Raw genomic sequence first — 25359 nt, forward strand, 5'->3', positions numbered from 1 at the left:
TGCTCTACCCTTGTCCTTAGTTGTGTTGGACAAACATTTTCATCAAGTTTATCACTTTAGGTCATATTTTTAATGTGGGACCAACTTTATAGAGAGAAAAAAAATAATAAAATAATTTATAGGACTAGTTTTATGCTTTTTTTTTATCTAATTTTTTTTTATTAAATAAGACTCACTTTAGTACAATCTTAACAAGCATTGATGCGGAGCTTGTTAACATTTGCCTTACTTTTTACTTCTCATAAAATTTTTCTTAACTTCTTTTAATCAATGGTTAAGGTTGAATGTTGCTTTTTACAATTATCAATCTCAATCATTCATAGTATTGGACTTGATCTCAATCCGACTCAACCCATTCCTAATCCTAATCCATCATTTACTCAATCAAATGGTCAGTATTTGAACACTGCATCAAGAATCATATAACAAAAGACTGACAATCAATATTTTTTTTTTTTTTTTAATTTGATGGGAACAATCAAATATTAATTCCCCCTCAATTTTATAAAGCGCTCATGGCTCATGGCCATGGGCTATTATTCTTGAAGCCAGCTTTGTAAATTTCATTAATTTTAGATACTGTTTCGCATAAAGTAAAAAGGGGCTATTATTAAAAGTTAAAAAAGCTTTTTTTTTTTTTTTTTTGGGTCCAAGTTTTAGATTATGTGATACACAGTACTGTTTGAGCCAGACGGAGTGAGGGAGAGGGAGAGAGAAGATGAACAGTAACGAAGAAATCAAAGCTCCTCTCAGTAAGATTTTCATAATCTCTTTCCTCGTTTCAATTCACTTTTTTCTTTTTCTCTTCAAATTTCCACCTCCCCAAACACTAAGCTAAGCTTCAAAATCTTCTCATTCATACACAGTCCAGAACTCTCGAGCATCAAATTCGGAAAATTCCACCGACGCAGAGAAATATCCGATCGAGCAAGTAGCTCTAACGGTTCCGACCACCGACGACCCTTCTCTCCCGTGCTTCACATTCCGAACATGGATTCTAGGGAGCCTAGCGTGTGTGGTCCTCTCATTTCTCAACCAATTCTTCTGGTACCGCAAAGAGTCTCTCTCGCTAACATCAATCTCAGCTCAGATCGCGATGGTCCCGCTCGGACACCTCATGGCGTCGACGATAACGGAGCGAGTGTTCTTCAAGGGGCGAAAGTTCGAGTTCACGTTGAATCCAGGTCCTTTCAACGTGAAAGAGCACGTGCTGATTACCATCTTCGCAAACTCGGGCGCGGGTAACGTGTTCTCGATATACCTGGTTAACGCCGTGAAGTTGTTCTGCAAGAAGGAGTTGACGTTCATGGTGGCGTTGGTCGTCGTTATAACGTCGCAGGTGATGGGTTTCGGGTGGGCCGGGTTGTTCCGGAGGTATTTGGTTGACCCGGCTGCCATGTGGTGGCCCCAAAATCTCGTCCAAGTCTCGCTCTTCAGGTTATTTTGGCGTTACTGTTAGGTTTCGCGTCAGTTATATACTTGGGTCTTTTTTTTCTTTTGGAAAATGAATATTACACTCGGTTCAAAAAAAATTTAACTGAAAAAACCACGGAGAATAGCGTGGGTACCCTCGTTAAATATATGGTAGGTTTAATCATGAATGTAAGAGAAAAGTAAGTAAAATTTTTATCTGATATGGTCGGTCTGTGTAATAATTTTTTTATTACTGTATTTGTATGACTGATTAATATAATCTAGGATTTTCTAAGATTATTTAAATCCACTTGAGGCTTTTCGGTTTATGTACAACGAAATTGCACTTCAGACTTGCCGGTTTATACAAAGAAAATTCTAAAATTATTATAAATTTTAATTTGCTCCCTGAACTGGAAACTGGAAAGCAATGCAAAAAAAAAAGGTAAAAAAAAAAAATACTGCTAGTAAAATACTAGACTATTGTATTTTTCTAATTTTTTTGGGAGTGGGCTCCTATGGGTAAAAAGGTACTTGTACAGTTGTACATTTTTTTTTTTTGAGAAGTGAATACTTACTAATATTAATCAAGAAAGAGGAAAATCATCCCATACAAAAGACATAACATCCGTTGGAACACACTCCAACTAGATTTGAGAAGAAAAAGATTGTCTTGCTCGCTGGGCTAAGGCATGTGCAATTACATTGCCTTGCCGACCTACGTGAACGAAAAAAATACTCATAAATGAGTTTGAATGGGATTTAATGTCCATAATTATATGCCCTCCCCAAGAGTTTTCCATGCCGGGACACCTTAGTAAGTTAACCACCGATTCAGAGTCGCCTTCACAAACCATCCGAGCAAAGCCCGATTCTGCAGCAAGAGTGACAGCACGCCAGGCAGTAAGAAGTTCTAGGATTTCCACAGTTGGGGGTTTTACTATCTGCTCGGATAGAGCAGCCAACACCTGGCCCACATCATTTCGGATAACCACACCAATTCCCGCCATATCCGACTCTCTATACCAAGCACCATCATACACCACACCAACTACAGGAGGAACCCATCTGCGAGAAACAGCTCGACGTCTGTGAGGATGGGGGCAAACCAACCCCCTGAATTCGTGGAGGTAGTTTTTTGCAAAACCAGCAATATTGTGAAGGGGCAGGGGATTGTCTTGGTGTCGAGATTTATTTCTTTGATACCAGAATGACCAGGCCGTAGTAGCAAATAGAGGTAACAAGGCAAGTTTGGTACAGATTTTTTCCAAAACGTCCGTAAAGGACTCAGAAGCCGATGAACTGATCCACCCATTCAAAATCCGCCCTCCACACAGCTTCGATACAGGTACAGCTCCATAAAGCATGCACAACAGACTCCAAAACACCAAAGCATCGAGGACAACTTGAATCTTTGAGGATTTTTCGCTTCAGTAGATTTTCTTTAGAGGGCAGCAAATTTGTGCAGGCCCTCCAAAGAAAATGCTTAATCTTACCAGGAACTTTCAACTTCCAGATGCTTTTCTAGAAACTTCTTATAGAATCCAAGACAGGTGGACGATTCATGTCAGGAAGGAGAAGCTCACACAGGAGCTTATAACCCGACTTCACAGAATAGCAACCCGAAAGTTCAGATCTCCAAACCAAAGTGTCGGGTTGCGGACTAGAACATAGAGGCAGAGACTTGATCAACAAAGCATCAAGTGGATAAAAGCACAAATCAATGAGATTGGTATCCCACAAACCCGATTTAGAATTAATCAGAGAGTCCACAGTAGATTCCGGAGCAAGCTGCATCACCGGGGAATTTAAACGGCCATCAAGACTTGGTAACCAGGCGTCTTTATATATCTGAACCGATTTACCATTTCCAGTTCTCCAAAAGGATCCCTTTTCAATTAAATCCCTGGACCACAGAATACTCTTCCATGCGAAAGAGCCAGAAGAAGTTTTAGCTTCAAAAATTGAGCAGTTTGGAAAATACTTCGCCTTAAAAACTCTATAAAATAGGGACTCCTTATCATGAATCAATCTCCACACCTGCTTTGCCAACATAGCTTTATTGAATTTGCAAAGATCTTTAAAGCCTAAACCCCCCTCACTCTTTGGTTGACATAATACCTTCCATTTTGCCCAATGAATTTTTCTTCTATCACCCCTTTGACTCCACCAAAATTTTCGAGTGAGCATCTCAATGTCTTGACAAAGACCGATTGGCAAACGAAAACAACTCATTGCAAACGTAGGAATGGCTTGAACCACCGCCTTCAGAAGAACTTCTTTACCGGCTTGCGATAATAATTTCTCCTTCCACCCTTGGAGTTTACCCCACACTTTATCTTTTATGAAATTTAAGCTCGCCTTTTTTTTCCTACCAACTATCGTTGGTAAACCCAAATACCTTTCATACTCCTTTAATTCGACCACTCCAAGCAAAACTTTTAATTCTTCTTTTGTACCAACTGAGGTATTATTGCTAAAAAAGAGGGTAGTCTTGTTCGAGTTAATTTTTTTGTCCTAACGCCCGTTCATATTTTCCCTACATCTCCTGAATTTTTTCCACATCTCCCACTCTTGCACGGCAAAATAGCAGGCTATCATCTGCAAAAAAGATGTGAGAGATCTTTGGTCCATTTCTACAAAGAGAGACACCCTCTATATGTTTACAGTCCACTACATGCTCAATTAACCCATTTAGAACTTCAGAACATAACAAAAAAAGATAAAGAGAGAGGATCACCCTGACGAATACCTCGTAAGGGAACAATATGACCTTTTGGTTCACCGTTGACTAAAATCGAATAGGACACAGATTTTACACACTCCATAATCCAGCCTATCCACTTCGAATGAAAGCCCATCTTCTCCATAATCCTTTGAAGGAAGACCCATTCCAACCGATCATAGGCTTTACTCATATCCAATTTTAAAGCCATATGTCCCATTTTTCTTGTTCTTTTCCTCTTCATATGGTGCAAAGTCTCAAAGGCTACCAAGATATTATCGGAAATGGCTTTGTCCGATTGAAATGCACTCTGAGATTCAGAAATAACATGGGGTAAAATTTTCTTCAGCCTATTTGCCAACACTTTTGAAACAAGTTTATATAAAATATTACAGAGGGCAACGGGGCAAAATTCAGTAACAAATTCAGGACTCTTCACCTTGGGAATAAGAGTAATAAAAGTATGATTCAAACCTGTCTCTATTGAGTTTAAATTTAGGCATGAGATCATAGCTTTTACAATATTGTTCCCAATGCTTTCCCAATAATGTTGGAAGAAGACTGGCGACATTCCATCAGGCCTCGGGGCTTTCAATGGAGCCATTTGTTTCAAGGCCATTTCCACCTCGTCCTTTGTGAAGTTTCTGACCAAACAGTTGTTCATATCTTCGGACACCACCTGTTTAGTAAATTGAACTACTTCCTCGATGTCTTGCGGGTTTGAGGTGGTGAACAAATGTTTATAATACTCAACAAACATTACTGAAACCTCATCATCACATGAGGCCATTCTGCCCTATGAATCTTTGAGTTTAGTAATACTGTTTCGTCGGAACCGTTGTGAAGCACAGTTATGAAAATAGCTAGAGTTTTTGTCACCAGAAATCATCCACTGCTCGTGGCTTCGCTGCTGCCACATTTTTTCTTCCACTCTAAGAAGCTCGGCCACCTCAGCTTTTAACTGGAGAAAAAAATCAACACTCCCTCCTTTCGTAGCAGACTCTTTCGCTTCTTTCAGATTCTTTTTTTTCTCCAATAGTGTGTTTACTACATTACAAAAGGACTTCTTACTCCAAACTTTCAGCTGGGTTTTACACGTATCAACATTCAACATAACTTTTGTCATAGGTGGGTCCGAGGAGATGGCTTTCCAAGCATTTTGAACAGTGTTGTGGCAGCCCTGTTCTTCAAGCCACATATGCTCAAAACGCTAAGGGCGTTAGGGATTTAAATTGATCCCTTCGGGTAGGATCATGATAGGACAATGGTCAGAAGAGGCACAAACCAAAGTTTTTACCTTAGTAGCTGGGAACAAGTTAAACCAATCAAATGTACTGAGTGCTCTGTCCAACCTTTCCCACACCACTCCACCACCCAGATGAGTTTTGTGCCACGTGAACTTATTACCCACAAAACCAAGATCAAACAAACCACACTCGTCAAGGGCTTCGCGAAATTTCTACATTTGTCCATAAGGTCATAAACGGCCTCCCAATATTTCGTGTGACTTCAAAAGTTCATTAAAATCCACCCCACACAACCACGGAATAGAGAAGCGATTGTTTAAATCTCATAGTAAATCCCAAGATTCCATACGAAGCTGAGTTTCTGGTGCTCCGTAAAAACCCGTAAAGCGCCACACATTTTCCTTTCCTCTATTGATCAGGACATCTATATGATTTTTTGAGGAAGACATAACTTTTACATCAAAGTCATTCTTCCAAAACAACACCAAGCCACCACCACGAGTTAATCTTGAAACCCCATGGTGATGACCGAAATGAAGTGAATCACGTAAACCAGCTAGCCTTGACTCATCCAGCCATGTTTTGACTAAAAACACCACTGTGAGATCTTGTGCCCGGACTATATCACCAAGCTCTTAAATTGTCTGCCGGTTTTCAAGCCCCCGACAGTTCCAACTAAGGATACTCATTGCACCCGGCGGGGTTGCTCCGCAACCTCCGCCGATCCCAAATGTGTGGCAAACCGCACACTTTGTTTCATATTTTCCTCCCTTAACTTTTGTTTTTTTTTTCCTTCTCTGTATTGAGTTCCTCACGGGCCTGATTCTCCCTGTCTTTACGTTTTAGGCCATCAGCCCCGTATGAGACTTCCACCCCTAAATCATAATTGAGCCTTTTTGTTATTCTTGTCCATTGCCCTTTCTTCATATCTTTTTGTGGGCCGGGCCCAAGTCCTATTTTTCCTTTCCCTTCTGGTCCATTTGATACTTTTGTTATTTCTGAATCCGTGCACTTTAAATATTCATCTGTTTCGAATCCCAACGAGCCCAACTCCCCAATCTGGCAGCCCTCAATTTGTGATAACTGAGCACTTTGTTGGTTTCTTGCGCACTCCTTTTTCTCATATGGGACATGATCAAACTTTTGTAGGTCACGGTCAATTTCTTGGAGTTTAGCAAGGAAAGGGTCACCCTCAGCGTATGTACCCGTGATTTGTGGATCAAGTACAGGCTTTAAGATCTTTGGAAGGAGTTGTGCAGCACCCATTAAGGATCCGCCTCCCTTTATGTTCACGTCACCTTCGTTGGGATGGTGAAAAATAGCTGGTGGTGAGGATAAAGCAGCTTCATCCTGAGTGTCTGTCGTCATATCTACATCAATCTGCAAACTCGAGGCAACCGGAAGTACATCCTCATTTATTGCATTCACCGCCATAAACGAGGTTTCCATGTCTACTTTTTCACCAGAGAGAGGAAGGCCAGTGTTTTTCGGTGGAGGTACCGTCTCCAATTGACTACATGAGCTCGCCTTGGTCTTCATCAGACCAGGTTGAAGACCCTTTCTATCTTCAAAGAAGCCCGAAACATGCAAAACAGTTTTCCTTAGGTTTACAGACAGAGAGGCAGGCATAAAAGGTCCAAATTGCTTATCCTGAGGCTTAAGAGTGCCCTTGCTTTCAATCCACAACGGGCAATCTCTCTCATCATGATCAAGGCGCCCCCACCAGTAGCATATAATGGGTAACCTTTCGTATTTGAAGGATACCCAGACCTGGCCACCCACTTCCATGTCTACAACTCTTCCACGGCATAATGGTTGTGTCACATCCACTCTGACCCTAACCCGCACAAAACAACCTCCTACTTCCGTTGGGTGAGTTTCAGAGGGGCATACCTCTCCAACAGAACTACATATATCTTCTGCCACCTCCTTGGTCATGTATCTTACTGGAATATCAAAAACTTGCACCCAAAGAGAGGTTTTGTTAAAACTTACATCCTGTAAGGGAGTATTTCTTTCATACTTTTGAACCATCACCAGGTGTTTGTCAAAAGTCCAAGGCTCACTGAGCAGGACCCGGTTGACATCTTCCTGATTTTCAAAAACAAACAACAGAGTGTGATTGTCCATATATTTTATTGTGAAGCCGTTCATCGCTCTCCATAAAGGTTTGAAGGTTCTACCAACAACATCAACATTCAACGCTCTGCGGGTTAAGAACTTAGCAGCAATGATATGATCATTAGATTCTCTGTTTTTTCCCAATGTGATTTTGTCTCTCTATCTAACAACGAAAGCTTAGTCCATTGTTTTGAAAGGTCTTCCATGACACTATGGCAAGAATAGAGAATATTTGAGAGAGAAGAAGGTAGGAGATATTGATAGGAAAATAAACCAAACTGTTTCCCGAATCCCCTGAAGGATAGACCCACTAGCCCTACAGACAACAGTGTTGTCTCAGGGGAATATATTAGGTACAGTTGTACCTATGAGAGACTCTCTCTCTCTCTCTCTCTCTCTCTCTCTTATAAATTAAAATTTTTCATAATACTCTGCTAGAATGAGCGTGGTATAGCCTTATAGGAGACTTAAATGTTGCAAAAAAATTCATTATCAAACCCTTGGAATCTCCTTTTGCACCAAAGAATTGCAACTTTAAGAAGTCATGACTTACTACTGTTTAACTACTTGATCAAGCTATAACTACAAAGTTTAACTACTTACTACTGTTACTATTGTACTACTTACTACTGAATTCCAGGGCACTACACGAGAAGGAAGAGAGGCCCATGCATCATGAGGCATTCATGCATGGCAAAGACTCCTGGCCCAGCTACGAAAAAGATCATTGCTATCCATTATTGGTAGAATAACAATATGAGATTTTGGATGCTATTGCCCTTTATTTTCTACATCTATCCTAGGCTGTTGAAGTTCTTGGTTAATTTTTTCCATTGCTGGTTGACCCATATGGTAGGCATTGATTGTATAATTATTTGTAGGATGCAGGAAATTTTCAATGTACAGATGCATGCTAAATACACTATTGTTGCCTGCTCCATTATGTAGGTCCTGACTGATTATGGTTTGCCAATTGGAAAGAAAAGCATACAGTGCTACTGTTTCTTTGTAGTGTATTATTTTGAACATAATATAGGTGAGTGCACTGAAACTTTTTGACAGAAGAATATTCCTTATGTTCATATATATATAGCATGAAAGTTACAAATCAATAGCATATTATTTAGATATCGTCCATGAGTAACCAATGGGGAGAAGATCCCCTCCTAGCTAAAGTCTTCCAACTAAGGATTATGCACAACAATGTCAAAAGCTATCAGATGCAAAGTGGATCAGTTATAATAGAGTTTATTGAAAGTGGAAGACTTGCTGTTAGCTTTTTAAATATATGTTGCAGCAGTGAACAAGCTTGTTTGCAAAGTGAAATTAAGAGGTTGTGGCTTAGATTCTTTGCTATTACGAAAGTGAACATTTCCTTCTGGTTAGTTGTCTCTATTTATGGGTACTTGGCTAGTTTCCTTGCTTAAAAGTTGAAACACAATATTTTCTTTGTGGTGCATGGGTACGTTGCTGAAAATTGGGAAGTAAGAAAATGATTGGAACAAAGTGGTGTTTTCTGTGAGAAAACGGTTGCTTCTGTAAAATATCAGGTGATTCTTGCCTGGTTCCATTTTTGTACTGAAGTTGATAAAAATAATTACAACAATAGGTGTTGAACGCGAACCTATTGTAAAGAATTTCTTGAACTCGAACTCCTGGAGCATGAGCTATACCAGCAATATATATGTTCACCCAGTTAAGTGGATTTCTGGGGTTTGGTTTTATGCTTTTATCGGTCATTATATGCAAATATACGTGAAGATTTATTAAAAATGAATGATTTCCTTTTTAGAGTAATGCTGTACTATTGGCAAATACTACAAGATTGGTTAATCAAGAGTTTCGTGATACGAGTTTAGAAAAAGAGAGACTCGTTAGAAACTCTAACAAGTTTGAATTGGGTATATTAAAAAAATGGTTGGTCTAGGTTTGTGCGGGGTAATGTGTAACTTTTTAACATTAAAAGAGTTGCCACGTCTTCAAATAATGCGGTATTGTTTAGTTTAGATACATAGGCAAAGAAATAAATGAAAGTTGACGAAAAAGGAAAATGACTAATAGAATTCACTTTGAATTTTATGAATCAAATGGGTCTAATACGTAAATTTTAAGGACCAATAATGTATTCAGTTTTAATATTTAGACATTGAAGTCATACTTATAGATACTTTACTTACTAAAAAAGTATTTTGGCACTCAAATATTTATAATAATAAAAGAAATTTACTAACGTGTACCCTTAGGACATATATTAGTAATCCATTTTAAAAAAATTTTTTATGGAAAAACGAAAAAATAATTCACTGTTTTAACAGCTTTTTCAATTTTCCATAAAAACTTTCCCAAAATAAATCGTTAATGTGTGCCCTAAGAGCACATATTAACTGGACTCATAATAAAAAGGTGTTCAAGTTTGGCAAAGAGGAGAGAGATATCGAAAGAGTAGAGAACCTTGATGTAACAACTTTAAAAAGAGAACAAATTTCCTTATTAGTTATCACAACACAATGCAAAGAGAGAGAATATAGATTACTGGAGAGAGAGAGAGAGAGAGAGAGAGAGAGAGATTAAGATCAATATCTCTGTGTGAGTGTGAATAGTGGATGGGACTGGATATAAAGGTGGAGACGCCAACGCAAAATGGACCCAACCCAAGCCACTAGAGTGGTGTGTGGAATTGTTAGTGACAATGACTTGGTGGTGGAGTGGAAGATGAATGAGAGTTAAGAGAGTAAATGGTGTTCTTCACCTAGCCAGTTCCGATCCTTGTGGTGGCCCTTCCATGGGCAACTTATCCATAGTAAAAGGTTCATACAAATTTACCAATATTCCCATATTTGGGACTTGGTAACAAAATCTTTTACATTTTTACCTTGCTTTCAAGCCATCAAAACTTTATAATTTAGCCAGTATATAGCTTTTCTTTACAAAATTCATAGTCAACCGTTAGCACTAAGCATGCGGTTCTCAAAAAGCATGTTGTACTGCAATATTGTCAGCATAATTTTCCATTGGAATTTCGTTAAAGCCAAAAGTAAAGTATTACGCTCTGTTTGTTTTGATGGAAACTTTCTGTGAAGATAGTTTTCCGCATTTTTTAGTGTTTGGTAGCACAAAAAAAAAACCGGTCAACGGAAAACAATCTTTAGTCAACGGAAAAGCCTAATAAAAATAAGGCTTATTTTTTATAGGTTGTTTTCCAAAAAAAAAAAAAAAAAAATGGAAAACAATCTCTCTCACTCATTGCATCTCCTATAAATATTATATTCTTCTATAGCCATGGGAAACATAATTTTTTGGCGCTTTCTCTCTCTCACGGTAAGCTCTCTCACTTTTTCTCTCTTCTCTTTACTTTTTCTCTAATCATATATTCTTTGCTTCGAGTTTCAAGCTTGATTTTTTTTTTCTCTAAGAAATTTTCGATTTGATGGATTTTAGGTAGAAATTGCTCTTTTTTTTTTTAATTAAAAACAAATACTTTATTGATGTAAAGGAAAATATATACAGAGTAAGACATGCCAACACTATGCATATTATAGTACCAAACCAACCACAGAAACTTCAAAAAAATTATAAAAAGAACAATGACTTTCTAGAACACAAAAACATGCTTATCCTTTAAACCTGAGTAGGCGAAACTCTATGATATGCCTCCAAAACTAAATGGGCTCCTTCTAGAATCACATGTGGCTGTGTTTGAATATTCTCAAAATAAATTTTGTTTCTTGCATTTGATATTAACCAAGACAGAACTGGCCATTGCTCCAATTCCTTCTTCTAGGCAAAAGTTACATCTTTTCGCACATAAAGGTGCAAAAAAAAAGAAGAAGTAGAAAGAATGAATGAAGTAAAAGACAAAATTTAAACATAGTGCCTATATTCCTCTAAATTGCTTTTTCATGGGACAATCTTTACGTCATATAATGAATGATAATTATTTAGGAAATTGCATTTGTTGGCAGATACATTATGCAAATATTGTGAAGTGATGATATACTATGTAGATACATTATACATTACGTAGATACCCATATAAGGACGAAACCCATTGCTTTTGCGTTATGTATGCAGGAGTGGCTTAATGTATTTGGGGCCTAAGGCAAAAACTAAAATTGTGGCATTTTCTATGGAGTATTTAAAGATGATTTTAAAAAAAANGAATTAAACACTCAATCATGGAAATATTAAAAATAAAATAATTCAGAATATAAATTGTGTGTTCATTGCTAGACTACATCAACGCTCTAGAAAATAAAATTTAGTTCATAATAAAACTGAAAAGAAAACAAATAAAACTTATGTCTTTCATCTGATGGTTGATCAACATGAAGCTCTCGCCTTTGCCCTCAGATCCTCCTCTTCAGAAAGACTCCTAAAAGAAAAATCTTCAATGCGGCAGCCCCCTTTTCCTCTCAGGTTTTCTCTCCTTTTTTTTCTTTTTACCCTAAAGAGCCTTTAAATAGGTCAAGGAATCCTATTCCCGTTTGGAGAAAATCCCAGATTTTTAGGCTTCAATTAACCGACGATTTTGGCCCATTTAACGTCAGAATTCGGACTTTTGGTAAACTACAAAGTTGTAGCCCTTTAAGTTAACTTTCCAGCCCAACTTGAATTATCTCGATTGGATATCTGAGCCCAAAGTTATGCTGAAAATACTAACTGATGTGCAGGCTGGAATCCTAATCCGAATTGGACTTGAATTTTGTACAAAATTCCTTTGATTCCTTGCTCTTCTCATTCCTTCAAAAATCAAATCAAATCAAAAGAAATAAAAGAAAACTAACAATTTTAATAAATAAGAGGATAATAAAAATCATGTAAAAATTACACTTATCATTACCAAACACCAAAAAATAAAATAGTTTTCTAGAAAATACTCTTTAGAAAATGAACTATATTCCAAAAAATGTTAATGCTAAAACAAAACAGAGCTCTAGCATTGAATGGTCAACTTTTTAATAACAAGAAAGCTTAGAAACTTATCTTATTAAATTTTGAATATAGTCGTGAATACATGCATTAATCTAAAACAAGATTAAAATACGAAATACCTACTTTTTTTTCTTGTGTCAAAACACAAGACAAGAATCTATGCGCTTCTATGTACAAAACTTGGGACATGTATTCTATATAAAAGAGACAACTTAGAACAATCTATGTAAACTATTTCCACGTAATGCAGACAACAAGAAAATGAGCTCCTCATCACTCCCATCGTACTCTACCTGATTTCGCATCCGACGACAACTAGCCACAATATCATCTTGCAAAACCTTAGTCCGGCAAAGTGGGCATGTGCCACGACAATATTGTTGTAGCCAGCAATCTAGGCAATCCTTATGGAACGTGTGCTTACATTGCAACTTTCTAATCTTGTCTCCTTCTTTGAATTCAGATAAACACACTGTGCATTCAGTTGACTTGGCCATAATCCTCATTCTTTGAGTGAAACGAGTTGTGGGTTTGTTTTTTTCAATGAGTTTAAGGTATTGGTTAGTGGTGATTAGGCGTTTATCAGAGTTAGGGCTTAATCCGGTGACTGAACGGATTAGAAATATGATTTCAAGAAGTAGGAGGTTGAAGAAGACTTTGGTCATGGTTTCGAGGTTGGAGAAGAATTCAGAGAGAGCTTTCATGGCTGCTGCAGAAGAAAGTGCAAAGGATATTGCTGAAAGTTAATGAATTATTGATATACTTAAATGTGGCTAGCTAGTGGAAGTTGCTATTTTTGGTGCAGGCCTTTCTTTGCACCAACGAATTGATATTTTAAGCAGTTTAGCTATAGACGACACATTTCAACTACTTACTATTACTGCGGTTGTTGTGGTTGTTGTCATTTCCTTGTAGTTTTTGTAGTCAAGTGTTGTCAACTTCAATACAATTATTGTGAATTCACAGGGCACCACACGAGAAGAAAGAGAGGCCCAAGGGTGGATTAACACGGAACCAACTTTGCTAAAAGAGAGGCCCAACTTCAATGCAACTTTGCTGACTTCTCAGCACTTGTCCAACAAGCTCATTTAATGAGCTAAGCAAAAGAGTGGGCTGGAAATGTAGGCGTCGGCTGTGAGTACTACATTGATCAGCTTCAATTACCATGGTGGGGCATCTTGCCTTATTTTTCACTCTTCCTGTTGGAGTCATCACTGCCACAACAAATCAGGTATGTCTCTGCTCTACATTACAAGTTTTGCATTAAGTTTTATCAATGTGCGGTAAATTCTTCCACAACCATATGCACATTTGACTATAAATTTGGGGTTTTTTTCTTGTTTTCTATCTTTCTATTCACTCACTATAATCAATTCTAGCTGAAGTTCATGTAAAACCTAAAATGGCATCTATTTATTCATCCTATATGTTGATTTTAAATTCAACCAGCATTGTTTATCAACTTGTGCATTGAGTGCTACATCTACTACATGCAGGTATTAGTCTTCTTACTTCTAACATGTGTAAATTAATCTCTCTCTCGTGAGCAGATGCCAACCTTAAATGTAATCACCGAGTATATTATTGGGTATTTGTATCTAGGATATCCTGTTGCCAACATATGCTTCAAAGTTTATGGCTTCATAAGTATGAAACAGGGGATCACCTTTTTGCAAGACTTCAAGCTTGGTCATTACATGAAGATTCCTCCAAAAGCAATGTTCATGGCACAGGTTAGTATCTTATGCATTCCTCTTCACAACTAAAAATATTATGGAAATGAATTTTTCAAGTTCTGTTTTATATTTATTTATTACCGTCCCTTGATTTCCATAGCAATGATTCTTTTCAGGTGGCTGGACCATAGTAGCAGCACTTGCAGGGGCGTAGTCAGGAATTTTTGCTGGGGAGGCCAAGGCAAAACTATCATTTTGATTTGCAATTCAACGAAAAACTCAAAGTACCGTATATTTATAACATAAGATTATTGATAGAATTTTTTTGTCGGTGTAATTCTATAGCACTAAGATATCAAAATACTAACAAGTTAATCGACCAATTGAGCATCTTAAGTTTTTTTTTTTCTTGAGTTTCTCCTATTCTTTTGAAAAACCATAAGTCCATAACATTCATTGAAATCAAATATAAGTATACAACAAAACTACAAAAGAAGAAGACAAAGAAGAAGTTGGTATTTCTCAACATTTGCTTAGCTTTAAATAAGAAAACCCTTCGTTAAGGAAGATGGAGAAACTAATGAAAATGTGATTATATGAGAGCATCTCATGGAAGATTTAATGAAGAGTAACTGAAGAGAGAGCACCAAGTGATGAGGAGAGTCTTTTCAGTAGTTTTTAAGTGGAAAGGGATATTGGGTCCGTTTGGATTCAGCTGAAAATTGAAAATTGAAAACTGAAAACATTGTAGCAAAATAATTTTAAAATGTGTGAATAGTACCGTGGGACCCATTTTTAATGAAAAAGTTGATAAAAATTGAGAATTGTGGGACCCACGAACAGTGCTCAGTGCACTGTTCACTGGTTGAAAGTCAAATAATGCGGCTACTGTTCAATGAACAGTAGTCGCACTACACCTGAAATGCTTGAAAACCTTTTTTTTTTTTTTTTTTTTTTTTTCAGAAACGCGCTTTCATCAAAATGCTGACGCGAGACGCCGAATCCAAACGGCCTCATTGTAATAGTTTTGAGAAAGTGCAAAACTTAAGTACAATATCGTAAGTGTAATACATTAGGTTTTTCAATTAAATTCAAGCACATGTTTATCATGACCAATAAAATACAAATAATGTTATTATTTTTAAGGACAATTAAATTCAATACATATGATTTTAATCAGGTAATCTAATGTACTATACTTCAGTTTTATCCCTTCACAAAAATTGAATAACTAAAAACTAAAAAAATACAGATGTGGCTATCACGCTTTAGAGAAGAAAGGAAAAGAAAAAAGAATTAATTTTTATGATTGCACAGTTTGGATTTGGGGTGGGAAGAATTTTATGAGTGACATGTTGGAGGGGGGCCAATCTTTTAATCTTGTGGGGGCCAACTCTTAACTCAAAATGATTCTAGCCTAGTTTTACCTATAATTAGAGAGGTTTTAAAAAAATTTGGAGGGGCCATGGCCCCCCAATGCATAAGGTGGCTCCGCCCCTAATTGCACTTGTGCATTTGGGAACAGCATGGTGGCTAATGGACACAATTCCAAACATATGTGACAGGGCATTGCTTCCAACAGGCAGCCCATGGACTTGCCCTGGTGATCATGTATTCTATGATGCTTCTGTCATTTGGGGTCTAATTGGGGCCTCAAAGAAATTTTGGAGATCTTGGCTACTACTCTGCCATTAACTGGTTTTTCTTAGCTGGTGCTATAGCTCCTGTCCTAGTTTGGCTAGCACACAAAGCCTTACTAGACAGGCAATGGATTAGACTTATCACTCTTCCTGTGCTCTTAGGGGGAATGATCAACATGCCTTCAGCCACATCTGTCAACTACATCAGTTGGATTCTTATTGGATTTGCCTCGGGCTTTATTGCTTATAGGTACTATCGTGATTGGTGGAGTCGTCACAATTATGTGCTCTCTAGGGCACTTGATGCTGGATTAGCCTTCATGGGAGTACTGTTGTACTTGTGTTTGGGGATGGAGCATGTTAACCTCAATTGGTGGGGTAGTGACTCCGATGGATGTCCATTGGCTTCATGTCCAACAGCGCAAGGAGTTGTAGTCGAAGGCTGCCCGGTTTTCTAAGCAAAACATTAGGATTAGTTGTATGTTGATTAGGGGGAAAAAGAAAATATATTGTATTTATTTACTCAAAGAGTAAATAAATACAACACCTTTTCTTTTAATATTACAGTTATTATTGACTTATTAATACTACAATTATTAATTAATAATAGTATTTAATTAATTAGGTGAACACGTGGTAAATATTTATTGGTAGAGTATAGAGTGGACCAGGAAAAGTGGGACAGAAGATTTAGACTCTTTACTATTTTTCATAGATATATATTTGTAAAGAAACTGTATATTAGTGATATGAGTTAATAAATTTTTACTAATTCTCATTTGACCTTACCATTAACATCATTTTTAACCTACTACTAACAATCTACCACATTATCAAGGGTCAAATTTTTTATCAAATTTGTTGTGTTTGTAGTCTTTTTCTAGCAATATTGGAAATATTGTACTGTTTACCAATACGAAAATCCTTTCATTATGGTGCTCTCTTATAGGTAATAGCTATTACCTAGTGAGTTGTTAACCAAATGGTCCAAACAACTGCGATTGATTTGAAGCAATGCCTTATGCTAGTTCTTGGGACTATGATCTTGCTTTCCTATTCAAAATACTAAATATATGTGAAACTCCATCTAATCAAGTGAGAAAGGCTAACTAAAAAATATGTAACAGAAAGCAATGCTTTCTAAGATATAACCAATGCTTTTTAAGAGTTTCCTCGGTGACAAATCATCAAGTTGAGTTCTCCAAGTCCTAAATTTTTTCTACATGTTTTTCTCAAAAGCCTACATGTTGCTCTTCTAAACCCGCATGCTATAATTTGCCCAAACTTGAAAAAGGACTAAGTTAGCCCTCTACTTAGCTTTTGTCAGCTATGGCTTTTTATAAAAGGTAAAGATTTTATCACATAACTTATTTCGTATTACTTGTACACATTCCTTTCTACATTTTAAATGTGTGACTTCACATTTTCGTATTTTAAATGTGTACATTACGTGTGCAATTATGGCTCTATAATGTGCACAAGTGTGAAAATTGAGTATGAACAAATATTTACCATTTTATAAATATGTCATGGCCTCGCCTTTGGTTTTAGCATTGTCACTACTAGGGGTGGCAAATGGGTGGGTTGGGTCATAAATGAGTTTGGTGTTTATTTATCCATTTAACCATTTATGACCCATTTATATATAAATTAATTATCAATTACCAACCCAACCCATTTAATTAGTAACCCACTCATTTAACCCATTATAAAAATCATATTATAAAATTTATTTTCAGTAATTTAACAAGTGACAAATTTTCTTCTTGCACTTTTCTGGCCAACCAAACAAGAAACATTAGACATAAGATGCAAAGCACTAAAAACCAAATGAGCCATCAGAACGGTGAGTCTCCGATCGTCGTAATGAAGCCAGCAAGGTCTCCGGTGAACCGTTTTAGTCGTGGTGGAAACGAATCACCGCCTTCGAGCTTCAGATCGAGGCCTGGCCCTCACTGGAATACAAACGAGGTGTCGTCGGAATACAAACTAAATCACAAATGTCCACCATTTGCTCCAGCGTTTCGGGTTTTATCTCGCCGCCGACGCCGACTGCCATTCTGAAACCAAATTTGGATTCGGTATCAAGATCCGATGCCCCGATCGGGTCGCAGACGATGACCCATTTTAGTACCCGGTCACCGTTCCCACTCCTGTCGATGTCGGAATCGAAATGCACGTGGAAGAGAGTCGTTCTCGATGTGGGTATCACGATTGGGCTACGACAAACTTTAGATAGAGGAAGAGGGAAAGATTCTTACATTTTTTCTAGTTTGGTAGCTGAGAAAATGCCTAGAAAATGGAGGAGAAAATTTTTACATTAGATGGAGGAAGAGGCGGTTGGCTGTAGCTACTGTGATGTATTCTTGTTTGTTAGGGTTTTCAGTTTTTAGTTTTAGTTTTTTTTTTTTTTTTTAAAGTATTAAACTTTAAATTTTAAATGGGTAATTGGGTACCCAGTGGTTTAACCATCAAAACCCATTTAATTGAATTATTCATTTGGGTCTTATCCATTTAACCCAAATATTTAATTGGGTTGGGTCAAGACTTATCCAAATTAAGTGGGTTTTGGGCAAGTTTGTGGGTTTGGATAAAAATTGCCACCCCTAGTCACTACCAACTGTCAAGCACCCATACGAGCTTAGCAGCTCGCCAACTTTTGGACACACCTATAGACTCAAGTTCAACCCCGATAGAGATATTTTTGGATTACGATGAATAGTTCTTCTTTCTCTCATATTTCATATTTATAACGAATTCATTCATTAAATTAATAGTACTCTCTATTATAAATATGAGAGAAAAAAAAAATTGTACTCTAAGAATAACTAAAAAATTTTACTTGAGGGTTAGTGGGTTAGTTTATTAATTCTTTTTTTGCCGTATTTGTATGACTGCTTAATCTAAGAATTTCTAAGATTATTTAAATCCACTTGAGACTTGTCGGCTTATGTAAAACGAAAATGCACTTCACACTTACGGCAAAATTTGCTGAATAGTATTTTTTAAGGAAAATTTTAGGAAAATTATTTAGTTATATAGACTCTTTTTAGAACTCGAGTTTGACAAACTTGAATTTCAACCCAAAATCGAGTTTAGCAAACTCAAGTTCCAATTTGTTATATAATGTCAGATTGTCACGCAACCTAAACTAATTGAAACTTAAGATTGATAAACTTGTTTTTGGGTTGGAACTCGAGTTTGACAAAATCAAGTTCCAAAAAAGGTCTACATTACTAAATAACTCTGCCTTTGGGCTATCCGCCTAAAATTTTCCTAAAAATGTACTATTAAGCAAATTTTGCCTCACACTTACAGGTTTATACAAAGAAAATTCTAAAATTCTAATAAAATTTAATTTACTCACTGAACTGGAAACGGGAAAGCAATGCAAAAAAAGAAAAAAAGAAAAAAAAATACTCCTACTATTTATGGTAGTAAAATACTAGACTATTGTACTTTTCTAGCGGGAAGAGAGAGCCAATAGTAAATTTTTTTTTTTTTTTTTTTTTGGGGGGTGGGCTCCCATTGTTAAAAAGGTGCTTGTACAGTTGTACCTAATATAGTAATATGCAACATTTTTTTTTTTTTTTTTTGGGTGGGCTCCTGTGGGTAAAAAGGGAGTCATTTGGGTAAATATTGCTTTTTTTTTTAACTAATTTGCGTTATAGTTACTGTTAGAAGTTATTTAGGAGAGTGAGGAGAGAGATTGAATTTCGGCAATAGTGTTGCTGAAATTCAAGAAAAGTAGGAGAGAGAATGAGAAAATTGGAGGAGAGAGAAAAACTCGAATTACGGCAATGGTATTGCCATAATTCCTCTGCCCAATCTGCCCGGGTTTGTGCGTGTGAGGAGTGTAATGTGTGAGTGCCCCAAAAAAAAAAAAATCCCACAATTTCGGCAATACCATTGCCGAAATTGTGGGGAATTTTTATTTTATTTTATTTTATTTGTGGCAATGGTATTTCGGCAATACCATTGCCACAATTATGGGGAAATTTTTTTTTTTTTTTCAATTGTGGGTTTTTTTTTTTCAATTGTGGCAATCGTATTGTCGAAATTGTTTCAATTGCCACAATTAAAAAAAATAAAAATAAAAATTTTTTTTCCAAACAGTATTAGGGAATTTTTTTTTTTTTTTTCAAATGGGACAATGACATTGCCAAAAGAAAAACTTATTTTTTCCTATTGCCGAAATTCAGCAACGCCATTGCCACAATTGTGGGGAAATTTTTTTTTTTTTTTTTTAATTTGTGGCAATGGTATTTCAGCAATACCATTGCCACAATTGTGGGGAATTTTTTTTTTTTTTTTTAAATTTGTGGCAATGGTATTTCGGCAATACCTCACACGCAATACCATTGCCGAAATACCATTGCCACAAATAAAAAAAAAAAAAATTTCCCCACAATTGTGGCAATGGCGTTGCCGAATTTCGGCAATAGGAAAAAATAAGTTTTTCTTTTGGCAATGTCATTGTCCCATTTGAAAAAAAAAAAATTTCCCTAATACTGTTTGGAAAAAATTTTTTTTTTTTTTTTTTTAATTGTGGCAATTGAAACAATTTCGGCAATGCGATTGCCACAATTGAAAAAAAAAAACCCACAATTGAAAAAAAAAAATTACCCCACAATTGTGGCAATGGTATTGCTGAAATACCATTGCCACAAATTAAAAAAAAAAAAAAAAAATTTCCCCACAATTGTGGCAATGGTATTGCCAAAATACCATTGCCACAAATAAAATGAAAAAAAAAAAATTTCCCCACAATTTCGGCAATGGTATTGCCGAAATTGTGGGATTTTTCACACCTCACACGCACAAACCCGGCCAGATTGGGCAGAGGAATTACGGCAATACCATTGCCGTAATTCGAGTTTTTCTCTCTCCTCCAATTTTCTCATTCTCTCTCCTACTTTTTCTTGAATTTCGGCAATACTGTTGCCGAAATTCAATCTCTCTCCTCACTCTCCTAAATAACTTCTAACAGTAACTAGAACGCAAATTAGTTTTAAAAAAAAACAATATTTACCCAAATGACTCGGTAAAAAGGTGCTTGTACAGTGTACCTAATATAGTAATATGCAACAAATTTTTTTTTTTTGAGAATATAATATGTAACAAATTTCATCAAAAAAAAAAATGTAACAAATCATAACTTGTAATTTAGATGTTATGTTTACTAGAATCACTACCAGTAGGCAAGTTATATTATGAGAGACTGTTTCTCTCTCTCTCTCTCTCTCTCTCTCTCTCTTATAAATTAAAATTTTTCATAATACTCTCCTAGAATGAGCGTGGTATAGCCTTATAGGAGACTCAAATGTTGCAAAAAAACTAATTATCAAACCCTTGGAATCTCCTTTTGCACCAGAGAATTGCTACTTTAAGAAGTCAAGCTATAACAACAAAGTTTAACTACTTACTACTATTATAATTGAATTTTGCTAATGTGTGCTCTAAGGTCTTACAATAATTTTCATTTTTGAAAAAAAATTTAGAAATTAAAAAAGTATTAACAGTATTTTTAATTTTCGAGAAAATATTTTAAAAAATAGATGGCTTAACCGGACCCATTATAATTTTGTTAGTGCCATCGAATTAAAAAGCTTAATTATAAATTCACAGGGCACTACACGAGAAGGAAGAGAGGCCCAAGGGTGGATTAACACAACCAGTTTTTCCTCATTGCCTTTATTTGCAGCTTCGCTTACTATGTTTTTCCGGGTTACCTATTCCCAATGTTGACTTCCTTTTCCTGGATTTGCTGGATTTTTCCTACTTCTGTTCTTGCCCAACAACTAGGATTATTGGTTCAATATGGGCTTCATGGTCTTGGAATTGGTGCTTTGGGGTTTGATTGGTCTAGTGTTTCCTCTTACCTTGGAAGCCCACTGGCCAGTCCATGGTTTGCTACAGCCAATGTTGCTGTTGGTTTTGCACTTGTCATGTATGTCATTATCCCCACAGCTTATTGGTTCAATATGGGCTTCATGGTCTTGGAATTGGTGCTTTGGGGTTTGATTGGTCTAGTGTTTCCTCTTACCTTGGAAGCCCACTGGCCAGTCCATGGTTTGCTACAGCCAATGTTGCTGTTGGTTTTGCACTTGTCATGTATGTCATTATCCCCACAGCTTATTGGTTCAATATCTACAAGGCTAAGACGTTCCCCATATACTCAGATGGGCTATTCACTTCTACAGGCCAAAGCTATGATGTTTCAGCTATAATAGACCCCAACTTTCACATTGACACGGAGGCATACAACCGTGAAGGTCCTCTTTATATGAGCACCTTCTTTGCTATAACTTATGGTATCAACTTCGCCTGCCTTGCTGCCACTATTGTTCATGTGTTTCTCTTCCATGGAAGGTAAGCCACATGTCTCTGCTTGAATAGTTCATTTGAAATTTGCAATAAATCGTTTCCTGATTGTTGTTAGGTGGGCTTCACTTGGTTGCTCATCATAGATTATGGATAATTTTTGCGTTGGTCATATAATATCCTAAGACATGCACCTACTAATGACTTTTTAACTCTTTTGCCAATACTGACTATATGGTAAAGCCTTAGGATGTCTCTGTAGTTATAGCATCCAAAGAAAATGGAGTGTTGGATGAATTCAAATGTTACTTTTCATATAGGACAACAATTTATAAGGCTGATACTATTTTGCATTAGTGTCTGACTATATGCCTTTGTGTGTTTGTACATGTACGTGCAATATGGAATGGCTCTCCTTAAAGTGACAAAGATTTAGTTAGTACCTTTATATATTAGTTTTCACCGCATAATTATCATCAAGAAAACTTGATGGGCATGTCATGTTAATCACCTTTCATTATGAAATTCAGTCCTCACAAAAAAAAGTGAATTTGAAGTTTTCTGCTTGTATCTCAAACTCCTCTAATTTGTACATCAAGCCGGTGCAATCAAAGAGAGGCAACAAGGTCAGGGTGAACTAGGTTATAGCCTTATACATTGTATTTTATTCAGCAAATTACTCATACTTTCAAGGGTGTAGTGAAATATGGCAACTAAGCAAGTCTGCCCTCCAAGAGAAGAAGATGGATGTGCACTCAAAGCTCATGAGAAAATATAAGCAAGTTCCTCAATGGTGGTTCATGTGCCTACTTTTGGTTAACATTGTGGCTACCATATGTGCCTTCCAGTTCTACAATGATCAACTCCAATTGCCATGGTGGGGCATCTTGCTTGCATGCAGTCTTGCCTTATTTTACACTCTTCCCGTTGGAGTCATCACTGCCACAACAAATCAGGTATGTCTCTGCACTATTTTACAAATTCTACATATACATTTACTGGTATTCTGCCACAACCATATTCATATTTGAGTGGAGATTTGGGACGTTTTCATTTTTCTTTTCACTCGCTATTATCAATTCTTGCTGGAGCTCATGGAAAAGTTACAATGGTGTCTATCTTTTCATTCTATATGTAAATTTTAAATTCAACAAGCATTGTTTTATTGCCTGTGCATGACCACTACATCTACAGCATGCAGTTATTAGTCTTCTAACTTTAACAGAAGTAAATCTTTCACTCATGAGCAGACGCCAACCTTGAATGTAATCACAGAGTATATTATCGGGTATTTGTATACAGGATATCCTGTTGCCAACATATGCTTTAAAGTGTATGGGTACATAAGTTTGAAACAGGGGATCGCCTTTCTGCAAGACTTCAAGCTTGGTCATTACATGAAGATTCCCCCAAGAGCAATGTTCATGGCACAGGTTAGTATCCTATTCATTCTTTTTCACAACTACGAATTAATGGAAATGTGCATTTGTCACTATCTGATCAGTAAAATGACAATCACCAATTTATTTATTCTTGACCCTTGATTATCACAACAATGATTCTTTTCAGGTCTTAGGTACAATAATAGCAGCATTTGCGCATTTGGGAACAGCTTGGTGGCTAATGGACAACATTCCAAACATATGCGATATGGCATTACTTCCAGCAGGTAGCCCATGGACTTGCCCTTCTGATCATGTATTCTATGATGCTTCTGTCATCTGGGGTCTAATTGGGCCTCAAAGAATTTTTGGAGATCTTGTCTACTACTCTGGCATTAACTGGTTTTTCTTAGTTGGTGCGATAACTCCTGTCCTAGTTTGGTTGGCACACAAAGCCTCACCAGATAGGCAATGGATTTGGCTTATCACTATTCCTGTGCTCTTAGGGGCAATAATTGAAATGCCCCCAGCCACCGCTGTCAACTACACCAGTTGGATTCTTATTGGTTTCGCCTCAGGCTTTATTGCTTACAGGTACTATCGCAACTTGTGGAGTCTTTACAATTATGTACTCTCTGGGGCACTTGATGCTGGATTAGCCTTCATGGGAGTACTACTATACTTGTTTTTGGGGATGGAAAATGTTAGCCTCAATTGGTGGGGTAGTGACTCAGATGGATGTCCATTGGCTTCTTGTCCAACAGAGCAAGGAGTTGTAATCAATGGCTGGTTACCGGTTCTCTAAGCAAAGCATTTGGATTAATTGTATGTTGATTGGAGAAAAAAAGAGAAGAAGAGAAGATATTGTATTCCTTCTCTTTTCGATTCTTCATCGTCGTATATCTGTAAAGCGACTGTATAATAATGAATCAATGATATTGGAAATACTTTATTGTTAATTAATATGAAAATTCTTTTATATGATTGTGTTTTTTTTATAGCTAGTGATTGGGACCTTGAACTTGCTTCCCATCTTAGACATGGACTAGGTGGAGAAAGATTAGGAGTTGCCCCTGCTTTTGGTCCAAAAAAACAAACACACAAAATTCGAGTAATGCTCGAGGTACAAACTTTTTTACAAAAAAATTTACAAACTGCTTATGTGATAAGTAATTATTGGTAAATTAAAAAAATGATGTTAATGATAGGGTTAAATAAAAACTAATAAAAAGTTAGCTACATTAAAAATTTATAAAAATATTATAAATTAGTTTATAATGGTAGTATTACTCAAAATCTACATACTAGACATTGGTCCAGAGTTAGAGTATACACTTAAAAAGATGTTGGGCCCACAAGCCTTCCCAACAAAATGGATGGGCCAACCTCCACTCACCATATTCTATAGCCTAATTCTATTAAGGATATCCCTAATAGACTACCTTAATCATGCATTCAAACATAAAATAACAATGTGCACATGTGACCGAACAAGATTGAAAAGGATTAGCTTTTTTTTTAATGGAAAACTAACAGCAGCCAATCTAATGAAATTTGGACAAAAGACTTGAATTGAATAAACTTAAAAGTTAAAGATTTTTTTTTTTAAAGATAGTTTTAACTTATGAAATCCGCTTCTGATAATAGTTCCTTATCATCAGACCAAGACACCAATTAGTTTTTGTGTAGGCGGGAATTGAACTCCAGATCTCTTATACAACCATCAGAGACTTTACCAGTTGAACTAACTGAAACCCACTAAAAGTTAAAGAATTGAATCGAACAAAAGTGATGCTAGAGAAATTAATTGAATTATAGACCAAGTTCGGTGTAGTTTGAAATTTAGCCTTAATATTTTATAACCTTACCTATCTGATATGTACCCTCTTAATAGTTTTG

At 36.6% G+C, this 25359-nt stretch overlaps 2 protein-coding genes and 1 pseudogene across 2 annotated transcripts; 2 read left to right on the forward strand and 1 right to left on the reverse strand.

Moving 5' to 3' along the window:
• The first annotated feature begins 633 nt into the window (after positions 1-633).
• LOC112023607 (oligopeptide transporter 7-like) lies at positions 634-24379 on the forward strand. Its single transcript, XM_065778245.1, is given in 8 exon segments — positions 634-752; positions 867-1437; positions 21383-21427; positions 21429-21560; positions 21737-22126; positions 22779-23034; positions 23329-23511; positions 23648-24379. Coding segments are annotated over 8 exon segments (2229 nt in total). The 5' UTR covers positions 634-718; the 3' UTR covers positions 24266-24379.
• On the reverse strand, positions 12574-13144 carry LOC136069554 (E3 ubiquitin-protein ligase RHA2B-like). The gene has a single exon (XM_065778246.1). It carries the CDS (start codon positions 13140-13142, stop codon positions 12651-12653), a length of 492 nt encoding a protein of 163 aa, XP_065634318.1. The 5' UTR covers positions 13143-13144; the 3' UTR covers positions 12574-12650.
• On the forward strand, positions 13206-16252 carry LOC136069541 (oligopeptide transporter 7-like; annotated as a pseudogene).
• Positions 24380-25359: the final 980 nt, after the last annotated feature.

This window comes from Quercus suber, unplaced genomic scaffold, assembly GCF_002906115.3.
Source record: "Quercus suber isolate HL8 unplaced genomic scaffold, Cork oak 2.0 scaffold_176, whole genome shotgun sequence".
Taxonomy (NCBI): domain Eukaryota; kingdom Viridiplantae; phylum Streptophyta; class Magnoliopsida; order Fagales; family Fagaceae; genus Quercus; species Quercus suber.